At 37.9% G+C, this 23,074-nt stretch overlaps 1 protein-coding gene across 7 annotated transcripts in view; it reads left to right on the forward strand.

Annotated features, from left to right (window-relative positions):
- Positions 1-23,074, forward strand: part of PHAF1 (phagophore assembly factor 1) — a 37,184-nt gene that overhangs the window by 9,921 nt on the left and 4,189 nt on the right. For 6 of the 7 annotated variants that reach the window (XR_014229033.1, XR_014229034.1, XR_014229035.1 and 3 more), the window contains 12 exons: positions 4,398-4,441; positions 4,739-4,818; positions 9,153-9,247; positions 11,466-11,563; positions 13,234-13,346; positions 15,386-15,519; positions 16,147-16,230; positions 16,928-17,010; positions 17,815-17,858; positions 19,885-19,928; positions 21,300-21,358; positions 22,943-23,015. Coding sequence is in view for 3 of the 7 variants with exons in the window: in XM_082320106.1 (XP_082176232.1) it covers positions 4,398-4,441; positions 4,739-4,818; positions 9,153-9,247; positions 11,466-11,563; positions 13,234-13,346; positions 15,386-15,519; positions 16,147-16,230; positions 16,928-17,010; positions 17,815-17,858; positions 19,885-19,928; positions 21,300-21,358; positions 22,943-23,015 (951 nt within the window). In the remaining 4 variants the exon portion in view is untranslated. Of the gene's footprint in view, positions 1-4,397; positions 4,442-4,738; positions 4,819-8,623; positions 8,785-9,152; positions 9,248-11,465; positions 11,564-13,233; positions 13,347-15,385; positions 15,520-16,146; positions 16,231-16,927; positions 17,011-17,814; positions 17,859-19,884; positions 19,929-21,299; positions 21,359-22,942; positions 23,016-23,074 lie in introns of those variants that run through there. The other variant, XR_014229036.1, reaches the window with a different exon arrangement.

Below are 23,074 nucleotides of genomic sequence, written 5' to 3' on the forward strand. Positions count from 1 at the left end.
GACAGTGTTGTTTTCTGCCCAGGTTGTTCCTTTATCTGTGCTGCCATTTTATTTTTGAAAGTAAACTTACTTCCTCCTATTCTTAGTTTTCAGCTGAGTTAGGTTCACAGGGTACTCATGTGGCGGTGAGTGCACGATTTCTCCCAGAAAGCCACATTCAGGCCTATTGTGAGCAGCTGCCTCCTGCACTGACTTGAGTTTGTTCTGGATGAGCTTTTGTTCTTGCGATCAAAGCCTAGCAATTCTGCTTCTGTGCTTTTAGGTGATCAAGTGTTGATCTGCCTCTCTCTAGGATGCTTTGTGTGGTTAAGATTCAAAATAAAGGGCAGGCTGGTCACTAACCTCCCATGGCATTTATGTTTGCAAAAAATCTGTTATGAAAGTGGTAAGTTTCATCCATACAAAATGGGCAACTGTGGGACTGTAGAGATATGACCAGATTAGTACAAAATTTTGAAAAACTTTCTTAACCGAAACATTTAAAACATCTATATGTAACTTCTTATTTATTCATGGTGGTCCTTCTGGCAGGACTAGCTGTGCTGAACAATTGTCAGTATGGTTCTCACCTGGCGTGTGTAAATTTCTCTGACTGAAGTGCCCAGGTGTTGATTTAGCAAATTGAGTGACAGTCTACTGCTGTAACTGCTGTGCTACTTAACATTTGAAAGCAGAAGCGTGGGGTTAAATGTGATGTTAAAAAATGGAATGCTTACCCTTTAGGCAAGTCTGGAATATGGTGCTGACATCCATATTTCCAAGCTTTGGAACAGTGGTAGGTGGAGCCTTGTTTCCCTTACTCATGTCTCTAATAAAACCAGCAGCAAAACGTCATTCTCCAAAACGTCAGCCTAGTGCTTTATCCCAAAAATGATTGTAAGAGTGTAGCAGTGTGCTATCAACTGAAACCTGAGCTCTTCATGTACTTCAAATGTATATATAAAATAGCTCAATAGCAACCCAAATTAGTAAGTTGTTGGAAGTACTTACTTCTCTAGTAGTAACCTGTAGCACCATGGTACATTTGTATTTTTCTTTTTCAAAATCTCTTCTATATTAACTATAAAAATACACATTTTTGAAGAACAATTTTCAGTTCAAATTGAGCTCAGATGGGGGACAACTGAGCACTTTTTTGCCAGATTTTAGTTTGTAATTGCCTTATGGTAGTTTCTCTTCATGAAGTCATTCTGTAATAATGGGATTTTTATTTTTGTCAAGATTTAGAACTTAATTATTCAGGTTGCTTATGTGAATTCACAATTTTTAAGAGAATACCTTGAAAATTCTCTTTGTCAGGTGGATCTTTGTCAGTGTAAGCTATGCCTGCTGTACGAAATCTTTCCAAAATATATTTAATTCTTAAGGAGACTGAACTCAAAACTGACATAATCACTTCAAGTGCATGGCTTGCTTACTGATGTTTTTTGAAATGTTGTGATCTTGTGGTGTTTTTGAAGTGCTGTAATTAGTGTATGCCATGTCTCTTCATCTCCAGGTTTTGAGGGTCTGACTTTGTCATTTCAGCACCTAGTGTTCTAAGAACTATGCAAGAGCTTTTCTTCTAACCTTTCTCCACAATGTGTTTTAAAATTTGTTTTAAAGAGAAAATAGAAACAACAAACTCTTCTGGTATGTGGTTTTAGGTTTGTTTAAAAAAAAAAAAAAAATAGAAAAAATTCTTCTGGTATGTCCTGGTTCTGTGGTCTAGTGATACCTTTTGTTTGTTTTAACTCTGAAGAGTAAAGCTGTGTAAATGCATACAATGCTATGAAAACATGTACTTGTAAAAGTGTTCAGAAAGCTTTATAGAATAAATTCTATGGGACTAGTTCAGAAGTGAGCAACAGGACTTGTTAAAGAATAGTGTAGGTGTAGATGGTATGACTCTGTGTTTTCAGTGTTGCTCAGCAGCAGCAAAACTGGAAAAATCAGGATGCCTTTTTTCTTTGCTTTGTGTGTTGGTTTTTTTAATGCACGCTTGCTATTAGGTTTGGTTGTGAAAAAGAGATTGAAATACAGGCTACTAAAATGGAAAGTCTTGACAGACCCAAAGAATCTGGTGCAGGAATAAAGCCATAGCAATATTCCTAAAAAGTTTCCTCCCTTTTTTCAGGGAGGGGAGGAAGGCTTGTGCATAGTCTCTCTACTCACCTTCAGTAGCCAAAGCACTGCAGGAGATGTTACTAACGTGAGCTAATGTGAAAGAGTATAGATCCAGGACCACGTTCTGAAAACATTGCTATGAATTTTTGCAACAAGGTCTCTTGCACACGTTCCCTCTGAGGTGGGTAAAGAGTTAGATTTCCCAGCATTGGTCTGTTATTGCTGGTTAGTAGATACCTAAGCATTTTTATGGGTCTTACTCAGCAGTAATTATCAAAACTGAGTGTGACAAAACATCAGGTTTTACTCATTTAAACCAACCGCCTTCTGGCAGTGTAGCAAACCCATCACTGAATAGTTTATTGGTCTTCTCAGATTTTGTTCCTCTGCGCATAGAAAGAATCACGTTAATCCTTTTGGCAGTGTAGCTTCTGTAGGTTAAAAAATAACTCCTTTTCTAGTGCTATGGCCTGTTGCAGTGGTTCTTCAATATATGTCTTTCATGACTTTTATGAGATCTTTTGACTACCTTTAAATTTTGCAAAGTTGCACTTGTTTCTTCATCTGCTGTTAGTAAAAGGAAATGTCGACATGAATAGATCTGTCTGAATCGTGGCAAGAGGGCTGATTGGTGCCTGTTGGCTGCTGTCAGGGTGTTTCTGTCACGGGGGACCTTGTTTGTGCAATGTGCTATTCCTCGTGCATTGCTCCTTCTTGTTGTTCGACTTGTGCTTTTGTCTTGTACCACCGCAGCGTGTTTCAGCAGAGCTTCAGGAGAGTGCCCGATGCTCTCCGGTAGTTGCTGCAAAACTAGATCGGGTGGGGTGGGGTGGGGTGGTTTGCTCTATTTTCAGAAACATTTTCTGGGGGGAAAATAAGATGTGAAAGGTCACTAAAAAAATGTAAAATCAGTCCTAGCTTTTCATAAAAGTAGCCTTTGTTTTTAACAATCTGTGCAGTAAAGGAAACCTGGACATGTCAAACTGCATTTGAATTAAAATACTGGATAACCAGGTTTTTCCAAGAAGCATAATTCAAAGTATATTTATTAAGAAGAAAAATTTGTTTGCTCTTCTTTGTTGGTTCTGCCAGAATGTTCATTTGTTACTTGCTTTGTGCTGTACTTGTTGCTTATATCCTGAAATGTGTGGGCTTCCTGAGCAAACAAAGTGCTTCAGAGAACTCTTCCAACTTTTTTTTGAGTCAATACCATACCATTAAATGTTGGGGTTTTTGTTTGTTTGTTTGTTTTTTTTAATATAGGTGCTTAAGCATTGCAAGTTGTTTTATTTATTTATGGTTATTTGCCAGGCATCTCCTAAAACCAAGACTTCCTTCTTAGCTGGTGATATTTTTAGGCTTTAAAGCCACATTTGGTAGCAAGCTCCCTGGGGAATTCTGCTTTATTCTCTAGGTGAAGAGTGAGTCCTTTCTAAATCTGCTGGTGATTTGTTGGATTATACAAAGCAATAAAAAGTGCTTTATCTTTTCTTTACAGCAGTTACGATGTGCTCTACGTATTTTCCTTTTCCTGCTAACACAGGAACACATACGTAGGGTGGAAGAAGCTTGTGTTTGACCATGGTTACTCACCAAAAATGATCTGCTTAAAGCCCAGTCTAGCCTCAAGGTCCAGTAAGAGTCACATAAAACCCATAGGAAATCAGTCTCAGATGCATGTTTGCAGTAATGTATTCAGAACAAAGGATCCATACCTAATTATCTTCTGTAATGCTTGGAGAGATTGCTAGATGTCTTTTTATGTAGTATTGAAATGGAGTACTACTACTTAGTCTTGCTGTGTTCATCTTTTACTTTAGAAGGAGTAGGAAAGTTAGAACAGTGCGGTCAGCACTAGGACTTACTACCCTGCACAGGCATTCTTCAGGGTAACAAGAGCAACCCAAGGAATGGTCTACTGTTTGACATTCATTAAAGGATTCCCTGATTAGCTAACCTTTGCTATTACTTTCTTTTGAACTTGCTTAAGAGATCAGAAATCACAATGCCGAAGTATTAGTGAAGAGATTACTTTCTGCAGGTCAGTCCTGATTTACACGGGATCTGGAGGTACCGTACTGAACCCATAGTTGTTCTTCAGTACTTGTTTCAGGTGCGCAGTTGCTGAGTCAGTTTTGACAGAGATGAAACTCCAAATGTGATCCTAGCAGAGTTCTCTTAAGGAGGTGAATGAGCAGCACTAGCTAGTCTTGCCTTTTGATGAGAATTTGCCTCTGTAATGATTTGCAAATGTGTGAAGTATGGTAATGTTTCCATTTCGTGTGTTTCAGGTGATTGAAGTTTATGACTTGACTAAGGTGAAGTTAAAATATTGGTAAGTGATTTAAGACCTGCCATGATTTCTTTTGATTACAGTGACTGGTTTCTCTCCTTTTTTTAAATCCTGAACTCACTTTTTTTTAGTCATTCTTGTTAAAAACCCAAAATAACTGTCAAAAAAGAATGTAGATAACTATCCTTTCTTGAACATAGTACTTGGTTAAATTACCAGTTTACTCTTGCCTTCACTCTTGGAGACTTCTTCTAATATAAATGTGATATCGCCATTACTAAACGTTTGTAGCATCTGTTCAATATTCTTAAGGCAGATTAATTTTGTTTTCTTTTTCAGTGGTGTCCATTTTAACTCTCAGGCAATTGCTCCAACCATAGAACAAATTGATCAGTCATTTGGAGCAACACATCCAGGAGGTAAGCTGAACTATTTTTAAGAATCAGAAGCACACCTAGATTGACAGACTTCTTTCTAAGAAGTCTTTCCCATATGTCTGCCTAGAGAGATGTGTAGACATTTCTGTTGTCAAGTGATCTGAAGTTGTGTTCTGGAATGGTCATGTTCTTATAGCTGGGATATCACGTAAAATGTGCTGTAAGTTCAATTGTGACTTTTCTTTAAGTGAAATAGCAAGGCAGAGAGTCATTGGCACAGAACAGTATGTTCAGGTATCATTAATGATCTGTTTTGAACTGCCAGTACCAGAAAATTGTGAGCTTTGTTGTTGATGCTGTTGTTTTTACACGTTCTTATGCATGGTCAGCTCTCAAGTGTCCTTAGGGATTAAGTATACCATGAACATACAGACGTTTGAGCTGATCTCTCTGCGGAGTCAGCCAGGACTGTTTGCTCAGGCTCCATGCTCTGAGAACGTGGTTATACCCCTGCTAGGACAGGATCAAGTCTGAGCCTGTGTATAAGTGGCTTGCATCTCCCCGTGCCTCCTTCCTGTTACGGGGAGCACTGGGGAGGTGTGAAGTCAGCCTACATGCAGCATGACCAGAACCAGGACAAATTAAATTAACCTGGCTGAACCAACTCTTGACTCTTGCACAACTACTTGGCTGTTCACCACCTCTGTAGCAGGAAAAAGGCTATCTTTAAGCTCCTTGTTTATGTATGGAAACGGAGAGTGTATTTCAGGGGTTTGTTAGGTGATGAAAATAAGCCTGTGGTGAAACTTTAAAGAGGGTATTTATAATTAAACTACTCGTGAACCTTCAAGAAATAGAGCCAAAAACTGACATAACAAGAAAGATGATTAACTCCATATAGGCAAGATACCCTTTTTAGAGCATCATTTTCTATTTTTAGCTTAACCCAGTCCATTTGCAGTAGTCGGGCTGATCCCAAATAGGCTAGCGTTCTTTGTGATTGATGGCGATTGCATATCCGGTCTTTGTCCCTGTTCTCTGCAGACAGTCTCTTGCACATTACAGAACAGGATTTATTAACTGTGGAGGGTCATGTGGCTAAAGTAATATCATAGCATAAAAGCCTGCTGTAGTAGATGAATATCAGATGGAGATAAATGAAGCTTGGAGGATTTCTAGTCATAATACTCCAAGGACCAGAATCAGCCTTTTTAAATTTCGCTTTGGTCATGCTCTTAACATTTCCTCTTCGGCAGAAACTCTGAGAACTTTAGTTAGCTATTATGGAAACAGTATGTACAAGACTGTTTATAATTTTAGCTTGTTCTATGACAATGGCTTATTTGCAAATATTTAGAGGAGAAGTGCTTGCAAAACTATGGTGTTATGAATGATAAAAATAAATAACCAGCTGTAAGCATTGCGTATGATACCAATAGCATGTCTTATTACTGCATAAAATTGTATACAAGAACTTAAAAGCATAGCTTGGCACCACATGTCCTCGTGCTAAATTTGCCAGATTTTGTGTGCCTATCGTATTCAATTAAGAAAACTTTCACACTTGCTTCATCTGATGATAGTTTTTCATGACATCTTTTCATCCAATGACGCATAGATATGAGAAAAGGCAAAAAAACAGAATAGTTTTCAGCATGTGGGAGGGATAACGATGGTGTGTTCATGTCCCACAAAAATTTGAGCTGGGGTGGGGAGAGAAAGGTGGGGAGAGAAACCTTCCTCTTAATGTGACCAAAGTACCAAATGTCAGTTTTCATGAATGAAAGCATGACATAAGCATCCCTTTTTCTTCCCTGTACCAATACTCCTCCAAAACCCCAATGCAAGCCCTTTAAGTTTAGAAGTATTTTGTTATTTATGTCCGTGTTAACCTCCACTAGAATTTCAAACAAAATGTTGTCTTTCACTTAAAAGAAAGGTGGTTGCAGCAGAACTCTCCTGCAACAGGATACAGTGGTACTTTCAAAACACATTTCAAAAGGTTAGCAACTGTTTTGTGTTGAAACCAACCTTCAGTGAGCAGTTTTGGTTTTGCCAAATCAGTGGTTTTAAAAAAGAAGAGTCATCAGGAAAATTGCAACCAGCTTCATTACTTTTTGGCTAATGTTAGTTTGAAACATTGTAGTATCTTTGTCACGGGGCTGATTGAAATATGACCACTTTGGAGGTCAATAGCTTAATCCAAGCCAAGATTTTATCCCACATTTCCATGAATCTCTGACCTGACCTCCTGCTGGGGAGCGCTTGCTCTCGCCAGTGGTTCTGTTGAAATTACATCCTGTTCCGAGTCCTTCTGGATGCGGCTGTTTGCCGAAGTGCCATTCAGCATGGATAAGGGCTGTGGGATTGAACTGAAGTCATAATGTAGAAGAATAAAACCATCCTTCCCTCCTGCCACAGTGGCCTTGCAAGGATGGGGGAAGATCCTGTCTTCTAGCTCTGTAACTCTCAGACTTCAGAGGTTGCCCAGACTCCCCTGGGGTGCCAGAAAAGTTTTGTGCTTGATACCAGGAAGACTTGACTTTTGGATCTGCCTCTGCTTTTATCAGGACTGTGTCTGTTCTGCAGGCTTGCTGGTGTCTGTGGCTTTGTCCCGTCCTGCTCTACAGAAACATTTTCCATTTGGTCACACTCTGCTGCTTTCCTGGAAGGCAACCTCTCTCCCTGTCCTTCACCCAGAGTGCAGCAGCAAAGAAGCAGTCTTTTTGCTTCTGTGAGCAATTTTGAATGGAATTATTCTGCAGGGTACCTGTGTAGTAAATAAATTTAAAAAAAAAAAAAGCTTACCTTGTTCAGTCACATGGTTGTGACATATGGTCTTGAGGGAGACATGAGGCAACTTTGTAAGGATAAAAACATTCCTTGCCCTTCAAGTCTAAACATCAACAAACATTGCAGGGGATGGGAACTGATGCGATTTATATAATCAGATATCACACTTGGCATGACTAGGGGAAAAACACTTCTCCAGCTGGCTGTGGGCTTTGGAAAAGATGCATCATAATTTATCACATGAGAGAGATTTGTGTCATTTTCCTGCAGATCAAAACATTTCCCTCTCCCCACACATTTTCCTTTGAGTGACAAGCAGGGAAAATGCTCTTAACCAGCACATTCTGCAGAAAAGGCAAATGATGAGTTTTGAAAGCTTTATGCTTATTGCTCAACTATTATTTTTCTATCCTGGGTGGTCTGGCATTGTCCAGATATCTTGTGACATGTCTCAAGTCGAACATTTGAAAGACACTTGGGGGGGGATATATTTATATGCGTTTTCTCTCTATGCTATGTCATCTTAAATATAAAATTGTAAGGGAAAAAAAAGAGAATATTGAACCAATTTCCTTTGGTAAAGTGGAAGAAAGCAGCTTCTCTTGTTGGAGTGTTTCTTTATTGGTTTTTGCCTCTGCTGTTTTCAAACTGTTTTGCAAATGAACCAGATTCTGTGTGTTAGAAGAACACTGCATTCCCCCCAGTGGCTACCAGGCACAGGTAGTTTGGTAGCATGAATCCCAAAACTGTTCCCAAGCTCCCAGTCTCCTGGGATTGTTTTTAAGCTTTCCACAGTCTCACAAAACAGTATGTCTTGTAAGTACTGGGATGACTTTTATTGCTGTTTATAGTTGATGTGCAATTTATTGCAATAAATCAGGACATCTTGTGACATGATGAGAGCTGGAAGTCTGCGCGTGTTTTAATTTATTTGTTCTTTGCAAAAGCTGACCGATCGACTGGTGTTTCTGGTGATACAATGATAATTAAAAGTAGTAAATGGCCTGCGTGTCTGAAGCATTTCCTTCTTGTGTCATATTACTCGGGAACACAGGTAGCTGAACTGGGGCATGCAAGCTGGAACTCCTCTTGGGAAGGAGAGGTGGAAGTGGCAGGGAGGTACCTGCAAGCTCCTACTCAGTAATGTGCTTCCCTCTGGTGTGAAATACAGAATTTATCAGCATTCTGGGCACATCTGTCTGAAAGACTTTCTTGGTAATATTGTACAAGTGTTTCACATAACAATGAACAGAATTGTTTTGTACTAATAGTAGCTCTTTAAACTACTTTAGGGATATTAATTGATTGTGTCATATTGTATAATTGTATCATTAGGGATAGGTTAGTGCCTACAGGCTTACATAGGCAACTCTTACTTTAATCAATCTAAGGTTTCTCTTATTGCTATGTTTCTACTGCAACAAATTAAAAGGAAAGCTATTACTGTCCTGTGTAATTGTGTTTCTCCTGCATCTTGAGATGTAGTAAATTCATTGAGGTGATGAAAATGCTGTTAGATATTAACTGGAGAATTCTTAGTTTATTTTGGTAACTCTATGTTTTTACTTTCTTTTCCCTTTTAGTGTATAATTCAGCTGAGCAACTCTTTCACCTCAATTTCAGAGGACTGTCGTTTTCTTTTCAGTTAGACTCCTGGACTGAAACTCCGAAGTACGAGGTCAGCAATCATTCTTAGTTAATGGGTAGTCTTTTTTGCCTCTATGGTACTTGCAAAATATCACATACAACATGTCTTGCCTGCAAGCAAAAGAAACCAGTAATTTGGTAGGAATTTAACTCCTCAGTTGTGCTCTTATTCATACTATGTAATCACTTAAAGTGAAAAATTTTCTTCCTTTTAGCAGAAGGCATATGCTTAGAGGCTTTGCTTGCATCATGAACTGGGACTCGCAGTTCTGTTGTTGCAAAGAGTCTTCTAAAAATATGAGCGCTGTCTATGCAAATACATAAATATTAAGCAATCTACTGGAAGGCTGTTCTTTTATCAGATATTTTTGAATCTCATCAAAGTGATTACGCAACTAAACTAGGGTAGAGTTCATCAAATACATTTTCATCTTAAGTGTCCTTCAGTATGAGTGCTTTTAGAAAGCCAAATGAATGAGCTTTATTTGTAATGCCTGTTTGCATATTCACCAAATGTTCGGATGAGTTACTGAATAATTGAATGTATTACTGCGTTCTCTGACATTTTTGGAAATCACTGTCTATAGTGGAAATGAGATCAGGTCTTCTGTGATTTCTACTTATACTAGCAAAAATGTATGTATAACTGGTTTTGTGTGAGGATGGAAATACTCTCAGTTGTATTATCTAGGCTTATCAGTTAAAAAGAATGCATGCTGTATGGTATTAAAATAAAAAGGAGCGTCCAAAGAGCCAAAACAAAGTGGGAGAAATCAACCAACATGCTGATGCATGTTTTTATGTCACAGCCTAGCACTTTAGTAGTTATGTTTTGATATGTGAGAGAACAGGGGGTAACCAGGGGAAATTACTATTAGCAATAGTGAAGGTCAGTTGGGTTTCAGAAATATTGGAAAGTAAATAGAAACTGAATAAGCCAAACAGAAAGAATGTCCCAACAAAGAGTAGTTGCTTTTCATGCAAGGGTTCCCAGGGCATTTATGAATGAAATGGCCGAGCTGCTAAGAACTTCAATTGTTATACCAAAGATTTGAAAAGATCATAGAATATCTCAAGTTGGAAGGGACCCATAAGGATCATCGAGTCATCTCTACTTATGGAAATGAAAAAACTCTGAAGAAAACTTCGGTGTTTTCATATAGCTGGTAACAAACTGCAGGTGAGGAGAACATGAAAACCTACACACACTGTTTCTGTTAAGAAATGAGGCATATAAGGCTCTAGAGAAGATTTCTCTGTTGCTAAAGCATAAGTATGTTAAAAAGTAATCTAAAGTCTGACTACTTTAGAAAGCTGTGTTTTGAGGTGTTCATGTTCTGGGCAAGTTCAGAAAGAGGCTTGAAATCAGGGCATCGCTAGATTTGCTAAGTAGTAGAGGTTCCCTTCTAAATACCTACAGCAGTGAAAGTCATTGCTCTGGGTTAATTTTGTTTTTCGAAGAATAACTTTTTGTGTTTACCTTACGTGATGTCCTGCTAAAGTAGACCAGGATAATAGTTTGCATATTATGCATCTTGTTTTTGTTGACTGTTTGTGACAAAGTTGGCTTCTTTTCTGTCCAGTGCCAGCAAAATATGTTGACAGTCTTGAAGAAGGTCCTGTCATCTTCAGAGTTGAAAGAAATAGGCTCTTACCACACTAGAAGAATGAATCTGACTTCCTTAGCACGCTTTCTATTTGATGAGAACACTCAAAATCCCTATCAAAACAATATGTGTAAGAATGTGGTGATAAGGAGAGCGGAAAATCTATTTAATGAATGGGTCTCCGTTCATCAGATAAAGGCATTTTACAAACCAGCAAAAATGTTAAAAGGCTGAAATTAATGCAGTGGGAGAGAAAAAAGAAGTTCTACCTTTATTTATGTTCTAAGAAATTGGCTATCTTACAGCTTATCAGTACAAATACTTTTATATTGCTAGCTGCCAGTGATCAAGCCAAGAAAACTTGAATTCTCAGTACACCACCATGGCTAATTGTCAGACTAGTGCCATCTTTTGGTGGATAAACATAGTGAGCATTTCACCCCAGCTTGGGAATCCAGGAGTGGTGTAATGTAAAGAAATACCATCTAGAAGGGGGTTTTTTTGTTGTTGTTTTTGCCCCTTGTCTTTGGCTAGAGACTTATCTGAATTGGTAAGCATATAGTGTATTTCTAATGTAATTTGTAACTTTGACCTGAAGAGTCGACTGTGTCATGTAACAAGAATGATTTTGTATATCCACAGCCTAACTTTGCCCATGGTCTGGCCTCTCTGCAAATTCCACATGGTGCGACTGTGAAACGTATGTACATCTATAACGGAAACAGTCTGCAGGATACCAAGTATGTACAGCTGGTTGTGCTGTTTTGATCATTTAGAATGTACTTTTTCTTCCTCATTTATTTAGGGTTTTGCGAATGCTAAATATAATCATACACTTTTTTAGTTCAGTTTAGGTCTTTTATGAATTTGGTAGAGTGCAGAATGCCTTTAGATACCAACCTCTCTCAAATTTTCATGGGCGTTGTCCTCAGACCTTATAATCAAATGTTGGTTTGATTTATGTTGCTATAAAATCAGCTTGGCTCAGCTGTAATAGGCCAATTCAATTGACCTGAAAATTAATTCATTAATTAAAGGAGGAAATGTAGTGAGTCTAGTAAGAGACTAGGCTATTCTTACTCTAGATTTTGTTTGCATGCTAATGACCTCTCCCTAGACAAATCAAACTTTGTATAGGCAGTCAGTAGTTTTGTGGTGTATTGGTACTATGTATGTCATGGCAGGGTCCTGCCAAGGGTCTCAAACTCTCTCGCTATACAAAGATAATAAAATATGTGTTTTCAGGCTTAAGCTATATGCACAATCTACCATATATTCAATATATTTGCAGTTACCTGACTGAACTTATCATTCTGAGGAAACTAATCTTCATGCCTTAATACTAATGGAATAGTTGTATTTTAATACAGTTAATGTTTTCTGTGGTATTGTATTCTGTCTTCTTTTAAGCAGTAATTTATTGTACAACATCTGATGTTTTGCTCTTTCTAAAAATGTTGTTCCTGGGGTTCATTACTCGAGGAGAAATTGAAAGGACTTCTGTAAATTCTTCCTTTCAGCTTATAAAAACCCAAACTGATAAGGTAGTTTTTGTAGAGACAGTTGTGTTTTAATGCTAGGAGAAGATTAACACATCTGTGGATTACTGCTCAGAAGGGAGGGAACCTTTTTTATTGCAGATGTTGTCTCCTAATTAGGAATAAGTGCACTTCAGAAAAATGTTGTTGTCTGTGCCTATCTGTCACATGGTGGGCTTTAGTGAAAGCACTAATTGTCACATGGGGCTCTGGGGTGTGTGTGCCATTCACACAGAGGAGAAATTCACAAAGAAAAGTGAATTTTACAGAGCATATACAGACTAACACACAAAAAAGCAGCCTTTCTGTTGAAAATGTCTTTCTTGGGGCTGTTAGAATTTTCTCAAATATTATTGTAATTAAATTGAAATGAGAACTGTCCCAGTAAAGCAGAGCAATTGCTTGTGGTGTACCTGCACAAGCTGAATTCATGTTCTGGGCTATGGAGTATCATCCCAAGAGCAGGGAGAGCATCACAGAGAAGGCTTTTCCACCGTGTTTGTGTGATATGCTGAGTTCAAGGAGTAGGTATCTAAAAACTGTACAACTTCCATTTTCCCTGAAAGAAGTCTGAAATGATATGTCCTCATAGGAGGTATCCAAAGGCTAGATACAGTTTCTGGAATTTCTGGAGTCTTTGAAACTTGCTGTTTGTTTCATTAATACTAAAGGTCCTGCATTTGAGTGCTGCCTTGTTATTCCCCTTCCTTTTTCCCCAGACTTTCTGATCCTTGTGTTTAATATAATGTTTAATCTTCTGAGTTAAATGCAGCTTTGTCAGAATTAATGTGCTCTGTTCCAGTGAACTGGTACCAGCTTGTTAATGGAAGATTTGATGATTAAGCAAATCCTATGCACATTTTTGGTTTCAGGGCTCCCTTGATGCCCCTCAGCTGTTTCCTTGGTAATGTGTATGCTGAGAATGTTGATGTTCTGAGAGATGGAACTGGACCCTCAGGTTTACGGCTTCGCCTACTCACTGCAGGTATTAGTGACACTCAGAACATCAAACTGGTTGCTTTCCTCAGGAAAAGAGGGATAAACCTGTATAAATTAAGCATAGGTTATTTGTGATGATTTTACAGGTGATTTCAAGGTGTTCTATATACCTTATTTTGAACTATTGGAAACAAAACCCAATAAAAACCCTGTGAAGGTGAGTTTGCCTGCTGCTGCATTTCCCTGGCCCTGGAGAAATGATGGAGGACTGTAGCCCTGCCCTCTGTAGTTCTGAGTCTTTAGACTCTGTTTACAGAAATGGAGTTCGTCTCCAGGTGTATGTGTAGAATAAAACAGATGAAAGTACATCACTGAAAAAAAACATGAGAAATCAAGAAACCTTATATACATGTGCTTTTTCTGAGATTTCAGTGAGCTGTATAATGTTGATATTTTTGTGATTAATTCTGGAAGGCTTTTAAAAATGCCAGCAAGAGACTACATCAATGCTGCAGCCTTAGACTGCACTTTAAATTCAATTCCGTTTTCATTTGCTGTAGGAGACAGCAGTGAAAGTGACAGGCTGATGAATACCTTCTTGTGTGTGCTTTCAGAGACGGGGGGGGAGTGGGCTTAGAAATTAGGGAAAGATATGGTGACTGCAAAGGAGCCTTGTTCAGTCACCAGGACTTGAGACTTGACAGTGTTTTTAAGAAAAAATACTGAGGTGTTTTTAACACTTTTCATTAGCAGGCTCGGCTTTTGACCTCTCCTGATTACTAGCTGTATGTATCATGAGGAAACACTTGGAATGCATTCCCAATATGCAAAAGTTGAAAAGGAGAAAATTTAAGATGAAGAATAAAAAATTTAAGATGAAGAATAAAAAATTATGAATAAAAATGGAGCAGATGCTTTCAAGTTACTTTGCTTCTCTCTTTACAGAGGAAGATAATGGAGAGCTGCCTAGGACAGGGAACATATATCCTCGTGTACTAGGGAAGGAGTTAGCTATAACATCATAGTAATATAAATGATTTTGAGAAATTGGACACTTCTAAGGTAGAGTGTCAAGTTTAGTTAAAAATATATATATGTAGCTTAAAGGAAATGTTGTCAATGACTAAAGTAATTATTAAAATATATCAGTAATGTTCAGACTAAAACTTGCAGAGAGGCAGTCTGGACATGTGCTGTTCTTTTCTTGTCAAAGTTTGCAGAAACTCCGTTGTAGAACATATTACACACCTGTTCTGGCACAGGTTTCTCTGCAAGTGTATTAATTTGAAGTAACCCTTGCTTAAGAAATCAAGGATGACTCAATCGGATTTTTATGATTTATTTTATTGGGTAACTGGCTACATAAATAATGTATAAGTGAGAAAAGCAGTGTGTATTTAGAGCACATCCTGTATATTGCAGTAACTGCTGCATATGTGTACATGCATTCTCGTAAATGTAAGATGCTGCATTCCTGAAAGCAAATGGGGTCACAGACTGCAAGATCTTTGTTTCTCAGCATCTAGTAACGTATGTCAGCCATTCATCTATGTAATGGCTATTCAGCGAGATCCATTTTTAACATTGTTTGTGTAGGAACATACTTACTATTGATTTAATAAGCTATGGGAATCTTCAGTAAAGAATGTATGTTTTCTGTTAATATGGATGAGGAATTTCACTTCATGGGCTTTACTTTTTTAGCTGGAGATACATCTCTAGTTGCTAAAGTAGAATATTTTAAGGATAGAAATAATTCCTGGTATTTACTGCTAATAACCAGCTGATCAAATTGAGACTGACTAGGTCAACAAGTCACATTCATGTGAATGGCAAGGAAATGAAGACAGCATTGCTGAAGTTGGAGGTTAAGGTGGGGATCTGTGCAACCGTCAGCATGTACATCACTTTGTTAAGAAATGTTGAAACTGTTGCAAAATAAAAGGTTAAATTTAGTTTGGCACTGTTGTCTAAAGAATGCAGCTGGTTTGTGACAAATAGAGGAATGCTAAGCTTTTGGTGTTGATTTGCTGATGGATTCTTTGATCAGAAAGGATGAATTTTGAGTTGTTTTCCGTTCCTCAGGTTGTGGCCCGGGTGTTTTAGCCGATGCCAAGATGCGGGTATTTGAGCGTTGTGTGTACTTTGGTGATTCGTGCCAGGATGTGCTGAGCACCCTGGGGTCTCCGCACAAAGTCTTCTACAAGTCCGAAGATAAGGTGAGGGAATTGATTCAGGCGCAGGACTTTGTCTCTGTTCACTGCTGTCCGAGTTTAATCACAGGGCCTGCGTTTTGCAAGGCCAGTGAAGTTAAACTTCCACGTAGCACAAATTATGAGTGCTTCATTTGACATATAATAGACCAGGATGAACTGTTATGTAATTTGATTATAAAAAGCTTTTTTTAAGCTAAATCGATGCAAATCTGTTTAAATTAAAAAAAAAAATTGCATCATTTTAACTGGTTTAAAAATCAATAAAAATGGGAGCACTTTTGAATCCAAATGAGCCTTAGCAAGTGTTTTTAATTATATTTTATAATTCCCTATTTTTTAAATTATATTTTATGTAACATAACTTTAGCGCATACTTTGATCCTTTCCTAATGTTTTTACATAGCAGTATATGTGTAAACCTTTTACTTCAGATAACTAAAAAAGAAAAAACCTCATGTGTCATTGTGCCACTGCAGGCAGCTGATCATCCTGTCATGAAGCACAGTGTTTTACGTGTTTGAACAAGGCCTTCAAATGAGATTATGGCAATTTGTTTGAATGTAGTGATGTTGTTAATGGCATTTATCTTTGAGCGTTATTAAATACACCTAAAAAATTTGTTTCTTGCAGATGAAAATCCATTCGCCCTCGCCCCATAAGCAGGTCCCATCAAAGTGCAATGACTACTTCTTCAATTATTTCACACTTGGAGTGGTGAGTGGGAAGCTTCCATAAACAAATTAATGTAAAGTTTAGATTTAGCTACACAGCAGTCCTTTCAGAAGGCCGAAGGCTGTGGGAAATGAAAGACTGGAAAACTCTTGATGACTGCCTTAGGAATCTCTGGATGTGAAGAACAACATTGACTTTTCTCTAGCACTTGCAAATTCAATCAGTAACGTTTTATCATCTTCACCAGTGGATGGAGGGCTCCTTTTGTTTGCACTTTGGCACTCTCTTAGGTTTTCTCCCTCTGCCATGCCTGATGCGTAGATATACTAGTTCTTGTTTCTGAAATCCATGCTCCTGTCCCACAGAACTGAGATAGGTGTATCAACTGTGAAAGTTTGCCGAGTTATGTATGTAATTCAACCTTCATGTCCCTCCTTACGGCTATTTTGCTTCAGTCTACATTACTGTAAATAATATGCAGAAAAACGATGTCCTTAGAAAACCTGCCAACATTAGCAAATGAAACTGCAGTTGTGATTGAGTGCTGGAGGAAATGTGCATTTATTTGAATTTACAAATAGTCTCATTTTCAAATACTACTTTTCATAGTTCCATTCGGTTCCAATGAGCTAGATACATATCACTGTATACAGGTACTGTTGTAACTAATCTCAGGTTACTTTGGGGAAAGCCACCTTCCTCTATCCAAATTGCTTCATGTCTGTCTTTTCTTCAACAGGATATTCTCTTTGATGCAAACACTCACAAGGTGAAGAAATTTGTCCTGCATACAAATTATCCTGGTCATTACAATTTTAACATGTGAGTGTAAAGAACTGATCTGTTAAAGAGTATTTTAAAACACCTGAAAAGGAAATCTTATGTTTCCTTTATAGAATTCCAGTATTTTTTTCCCCAAGTGTTTTTGGTGTATCTGGTAACCTGTGCAGGTTTCAGCCGTCATTATTAGCACTTTTTTTTAATGATTTTCTTTTTACTTTTAAATGTCTTTATATTGTCAAGTAGGTCTTAAAGCAGTAAATGAGGTAAGGTAGTTCTTGGTCCAGCTATAATGTGCAAACTCTCTTGCTAGAGGCAAACTTTGTATTAGCAAGAGTGTCCACTTACTGGTAGGTAGGCTGCTGGTTTTCTCCTGACATTTCAGTTAGTGATTAAGAAAAAAATGTCTCTCCTGCTTCTGAACGTATTTTCAATACATTTTAAATGTAAACTTTTTAGGGGAGTAATATGAGTTAAGGAATAAGTCGTTGGTTGTCTGATTAAAGCAAATGTGTCTTCAGGCAGTTGGCGTTAGTGATGGAGAAATCTATAGTACTGTTTCTAAGCTGAGTATTTCTCCATCCTCTCTGTGTAACAGCAGAGTAATTTGTGCTGAAGGACCTTTCGTGTCCTTTAGAAAATTGTTAGAACATTGCCAGGCTGCTGCCTTTTTTGATATAGAAAATAGAATGAGAACTTTTCTTCTTAATCTGTTAGCATTGAGACTCTCATTTTATTATTCATGTGACTCTTCATTAAACAGGTTATTAAAAGCCCTAAGTTTATGCTATGCAGTTTATTTTGGGTCTTCCGTTTTCTAATAGCTTTATGATTTGCACTTTCTAGTTACCATCGCTGTGAATTCAAGATTCCACTAGTCATTAAGCGAGGTGAGTAGTTCATCTCTTGTCGTGCTTCGGGGGGCATGTACCACAAAATGCTCAAAGGGGAGGTATGATCAGTTTTCGTTTCTAATGCATCCTTCATTATCAGAGGATGCTAACAGTGAAAGTCATTGAGATGGAGGAGAAATTTTGGGGTTAGGTTTCTATTTGTTAGGTGAAAAAGATACTTCAGGACAGGTTAGCAGTTCTCTGATTTTATGTACACCTTGTTTAGTTACTTGGATCATATGAATATTTAGCTGCAACATCACTAATTTTCTGTAATGCTGCCACTCTGCTAAAATGAATTACCTTGTATCTGGAGGCTCAAAATCTGTAAGGCAGTGTTAGTCTGAGCTGGTCTGTCCAATCCACTGTTGAACTTTTTAATCCTGAACTCGCTCTTGAAAGGCTTATTCATGATATTTAATATAAACTGGTTTAGCTGGGAATGAGGACAAACATCTGGAATATGTTGGCTCTATGTGCTATAGACTAAGTATGTCTGTTGTGTTCACTTGAAAATCTCTACTTGAAAAAAAAAAATATATAATCAGTAGTGCTGAATTCTACAAGATATTTAGATGTGCCCAGCTCTGTGTATGTAAGTAATTGCAAGAAAGCATGGGGAACCTTGTTTGTTTGAAGACCATAGAGATCAAGGTAGACTTCTTTTATGTAAGAATTAACGGGTGCACTGGGAAAGCGTGTATTTTGATTATCCAGGGAATACTGGATGCTGGGTAAGGTTTTGGCCAGGGATGATTTCTTCATTTTGATTGGTTTTTACTGTAAGCACTTCCCTGTGTGAAGTGCAGTTGTCCTGTGGCTGTCACAGCAGCTTGAGCATGTAGAGGAATAAAAACCTGGAAAAACAATGTCTGTATGTACAAGCTTATATGAAAGTTGATTTGTACTCCAGCCAAGAGAATAAGCATGAAAGTTCTCACTTCTTAAATTATTTCCCCTTAGGTTATTGTGCAATACTTCAGAGGCATTCATTTCTGATTATTTTTATGCACCTCAAGTAATACCATGAATCTCTTCTGAATATGTCTGGGTTTTTTTGGTTTTTTGTCTGGGCCTTTTTGGTTGGTTTTAATTCACCTTTCTGGTCTCTAGCTTCTGTTCAGGACACGTAACAAGCTGAAAACAAATGTGACGAAATTTGTCAAGGGCCCATCTTCTTCTATCTGGTGGCAGCGCCTGATGCAGCTTTATTAACTCCCTTCTGTAGTTCAACTTCAGACAATAAATTGACAGCCAGAGTTCAAGTGAACTCTTTCAAGATAAAGAGAGCATGTTTATTTAGCAGGTGGAAAATACAGAGGAGCTTTTGATCAAATTAAAGACCATTTGCTATGTTTGATGTGTTTAGTGTCTAGGTCCATTCCCACTGCTTTAGGAAGGTGCTTTCAGTATTCAGAAGTCCCCAAATATATGCATGAAACAGTTCTTGAAACCACCAGCAAACAATTTATTTTTAATTGTAAGCATAAATGTAATGCTGTCCTCACCTGCAGCTTTTTTTTATTATTCAATAGATAGACTGCAATTCCAAAGCGCTCTGTTATCTTTGTTTTTGAAAGAGTGGCGTTTTAGTTGATTTGAGGTCTGCCAGCTCCTGAGTCTCAAGCTGTCAGCTTTAGCCAGCTTCCTTCCCAAGAGCGTTTGGACTTGATGAGCGGCGCATCGTGTTATTTCAATGAGTGGCTGTGCTAGGCATGTTGACTTTGTGCAAAGAGATGTAGTTTCTTTTACACTGGTATTCTTCTATGTAAGATTACAGCTTAAACATATATAGTGTTAGAACTTGGAACTTGCTGTAAATAGGTTTGTTTAATCACCTTAACTGGCATTTAATCAATGTTGTTGACAATTCTGGGTGCTAGTAAATGCTGGTAAATTTGTATATGAACTGATCTAATGCTCATATGTCTCCTGCTATCTGAACTAACCTCCCAAAATAAAGGATTATATAGGACACTGTTCAGGCATAAACTGTAAAGGCTTTTCTGTTTTTCTTTCGTAGATAGTGCTGATTCACAGACTGAAACATGTACAACATACAGTAAGGTAAGTCTGTGCAGAACTGAATGTTTTCCTTGTTTTCTTAAGCTATCTAAATGATCTATGCTGAATTTGCAGTACGCTTTGAAGAAATAATAGCAGTTGTATCATGTTGTTTTGAAATAGAAAAGTTGAAGGCCAAAAGTTAACGTATGTTTTGTGGTTTAAATGCTTTGTTGTGTTAAGGGTTGGAGGCATTCATAATAGCACACTTCTAGTAAATTAAATTTGTTGCGTTATTGCATGCTTTGAATTTTAAGATAGCTGCAGGTAGATATAGAACAGTAAAATATGTGATATGGGAAAGCGATAGCAGTGATAGCTGAATGTTAGCTGGAGGAGATCTTTCTAAACAAAACTTTCACAGAGCTTTTCTACTTAATGTAGCTCTTGAAGACATTTAGTATTTAACGAAGAGGGTCCAGTGTCCTTCCAGCTTCTTCTGAAGCGTGCCACTAATGGGACGTTTCTCAGGCAGCAGTAGGCCTTACAAAAACGTCACTGCCAGCACAACACCTCCTGATGACAGCAGGCTTCTTGAAGACTGTATAGCCTTACTACCTAAACTAAATTCCCAACTGGGCAGTTGCTGCTGCATGTTTGAGAGCTACATTAAGTTGAAAAGCTTCTCAAAAACTGTGTTCAGTAGCATCTCTACAGTTAACATTCAGCCAGGCTCAGTGCTGCTCTCTTGGCTCCTGGGGTGCCAAATAAAGACTTTCCGTGGTGGATTTTAGGTCCCATATTGGGAAGAAAAAATAGGAGTCAGCAACCTGGAAGGTGCCATTCTTTGCTTTTTGATTTGAATTACTTACATCCTTCAGTGCTTTGACTTATTTCAGTCTTGTGTGTGAAACTGCAGCTTCTTAAGTCTGCTTAGAGTGATGAAAACTGCTGGAGGTTCCCAATCATTAAATAGTGCAGCTTTCTCTTCTTTTCCAAACTGTTCACTTAAACCAAGGAAAGGCTTTTGGGAGAGGTAGCAGTGACGCTATTTTTCCCTCTGCAAAGGTATGTAAGAGGATATTTTGCTGAGGTTTCCCACAGCTGCTTTGTTCTCTGTGACATCCCTGAAATGCTACAAGACTTTCCAGCTGCATTTTACTCATAAGACCCTTAGACTTTTTTTATATTGATAATTCTAATTCAAAGCTAATATGAGACAAAAATGAGAATAAACCCTGAGAGGATTTCCTAGCCCTACTAGCTTCCATTACTGAGTATGGCTTCAGTCACAAAATACTTCTGTAAATACAACCTCTGTGTTATTTGGCAAATGAGCATGTCACAAACAAAAACGTACACGACTCTCTTCCTAGATAGAAAAAGAGTTTTTCCATGCCTCATTTTAACACTAAGTCTTTGCTATGTTTACAGTGGGACAGTATTCAGGATCTTCTGGGGCACCCTGTAGAAAAGCCAGTGGTACTTCACAGGTAAAGATCTCTATTTTTCTTGCAGGGATTGAGCTGATAACAGAGGATGAGTTTAGGCAGAGGAAGGGGGTTTATTGAATTAGCTACTTTTAGGCTGCTTTGCTGATACAGTTTCAGACTTTTTGGCCGCTAACAAGACTAGATAGCTGCTCTCAGATGAAATACTGACATGCAGAATGAAAACTTGGAAAATTTCGGAATGAAATTTCCAAAATCCATTGAACTCTAAAATCTGGAGAAGAGCTAAGCAGCATATAAAGAAGTATCTCTGTTCATGTGTAATAAATAGTGTAGATTTTTTTTTTATACTAGTCACATGGATTTCAACAACATGACATCATATAGCACAGTGTGTCGTGTATATGATAGCAATCTGTCTGAAGAAGCCTTGCTTTTAGAAACATACATAGTTGTTCTACAGTTCTTTTAGGCTGACTGAAGATAGAATGGTGTGCTTACACTTGCTCAGTTCCTAAAGGGATTGAGCTGGGTGTTGGGTTAAATAGGCATTACCTGCTTGCAGTGCTATCATTCTATGATATGAAACTATGACTTATCTTTAGACAAATGTAAGTCATGGGTACTGTGAAAATACTGCAGTAATTTCAGATATACCTAACAAGGTATTTTCATCAGGCTTTCATGTGATTTTTGAGTTTGAGGGGGTTTTTTGGGTTATTTCCCCCCACCCCCAAATCAGTGTGCACTTTGCTCCCCTTTACTCTTGTTTTATTCCAATGAGATCATTAGAGCAGAAGCCATGTAAAGTAAAGTTGGGGTGAAATAGTGATAACATAGTCCTTCTGTTTTTCATCTGTGTTGTAGAGTAGTTCAACCACAGTTTGCTTTACTGAGCACATATCAAATGTCTCAAATATGTAATTTGAGAAACTAACCATTTACAAGAAAGGCCAAAAGGTAAATATTTTCTAGGGGGTGGTTTTGGCTGTAATCTAAAATCCATTGCAGTCAGCAGGAGTCTGCTATTGTTGTATATATGATCCAAAAATATCAGAAATATCTGAAGGACAAGTGATACACTAAGCTTGAAAAATACTGTTTAATAAAATTTGGATTATTCTATTTCAGCATCTTACAGGGTAATTTTTTAACATGATAAAACCAGTGAATTAATAGACAGCATATAGTAAATATATTTGGTAAAGGCTGAGAAAGAAAGTAGATTGAAGAGTGGGAAAGGATCTTGCACAAAAATAATTTGTAATAAATTACATGGTGCTTCTCTCTTCCTAGGTATCTGCTTATTTTCAGGGTTCTTCCTGTTCAAGTTCAGTGAAAGACAGTTTTCCTGTAGAGGTCGTTAGTAACTTTTTGATTACTTTCTCCCTGAGTGTTAGGAATGGCTCTGTGACATTAAGCAGAGGTATCCTCTGGCTCACTTGTAGTCTAGCAGTGGTGTTGCATAATGTAGATTTACTTTCTTTTGATGAAAGCCATGATAAAGATGCCATAATTTACCTTTATATTACTGAATGGTTATTCTTCCCTAAGAAGTTCCTGATCCTCACACATCATTTTGGTTTGTTTTTTTTTTTTTTTTTTTTCCTCCTCTTTTCTGTTCAGGTCGTCATCTCCGAACAACACTAACCCATTTGGGTCAACCTTTTGCTTTGGACTGCAACGAATGATCTTTGAGGTTAGGAGAAAAACTTTCCTATTTGTTTGAGCAAGAGAAGATGAGGAGTTTGCTATTAT

This window comes from Platalea leucorodia (assembly GCF_965183815.1).
Source record: "Platalea leucorodia genome assembly, chromosome: 8".
Lineage (NCBI taxonomy): Eukaryota > Metazoa > Chordata > Aves > Pelecaniformes > Threskiornithidae > Platalea > Platalea leucorodia.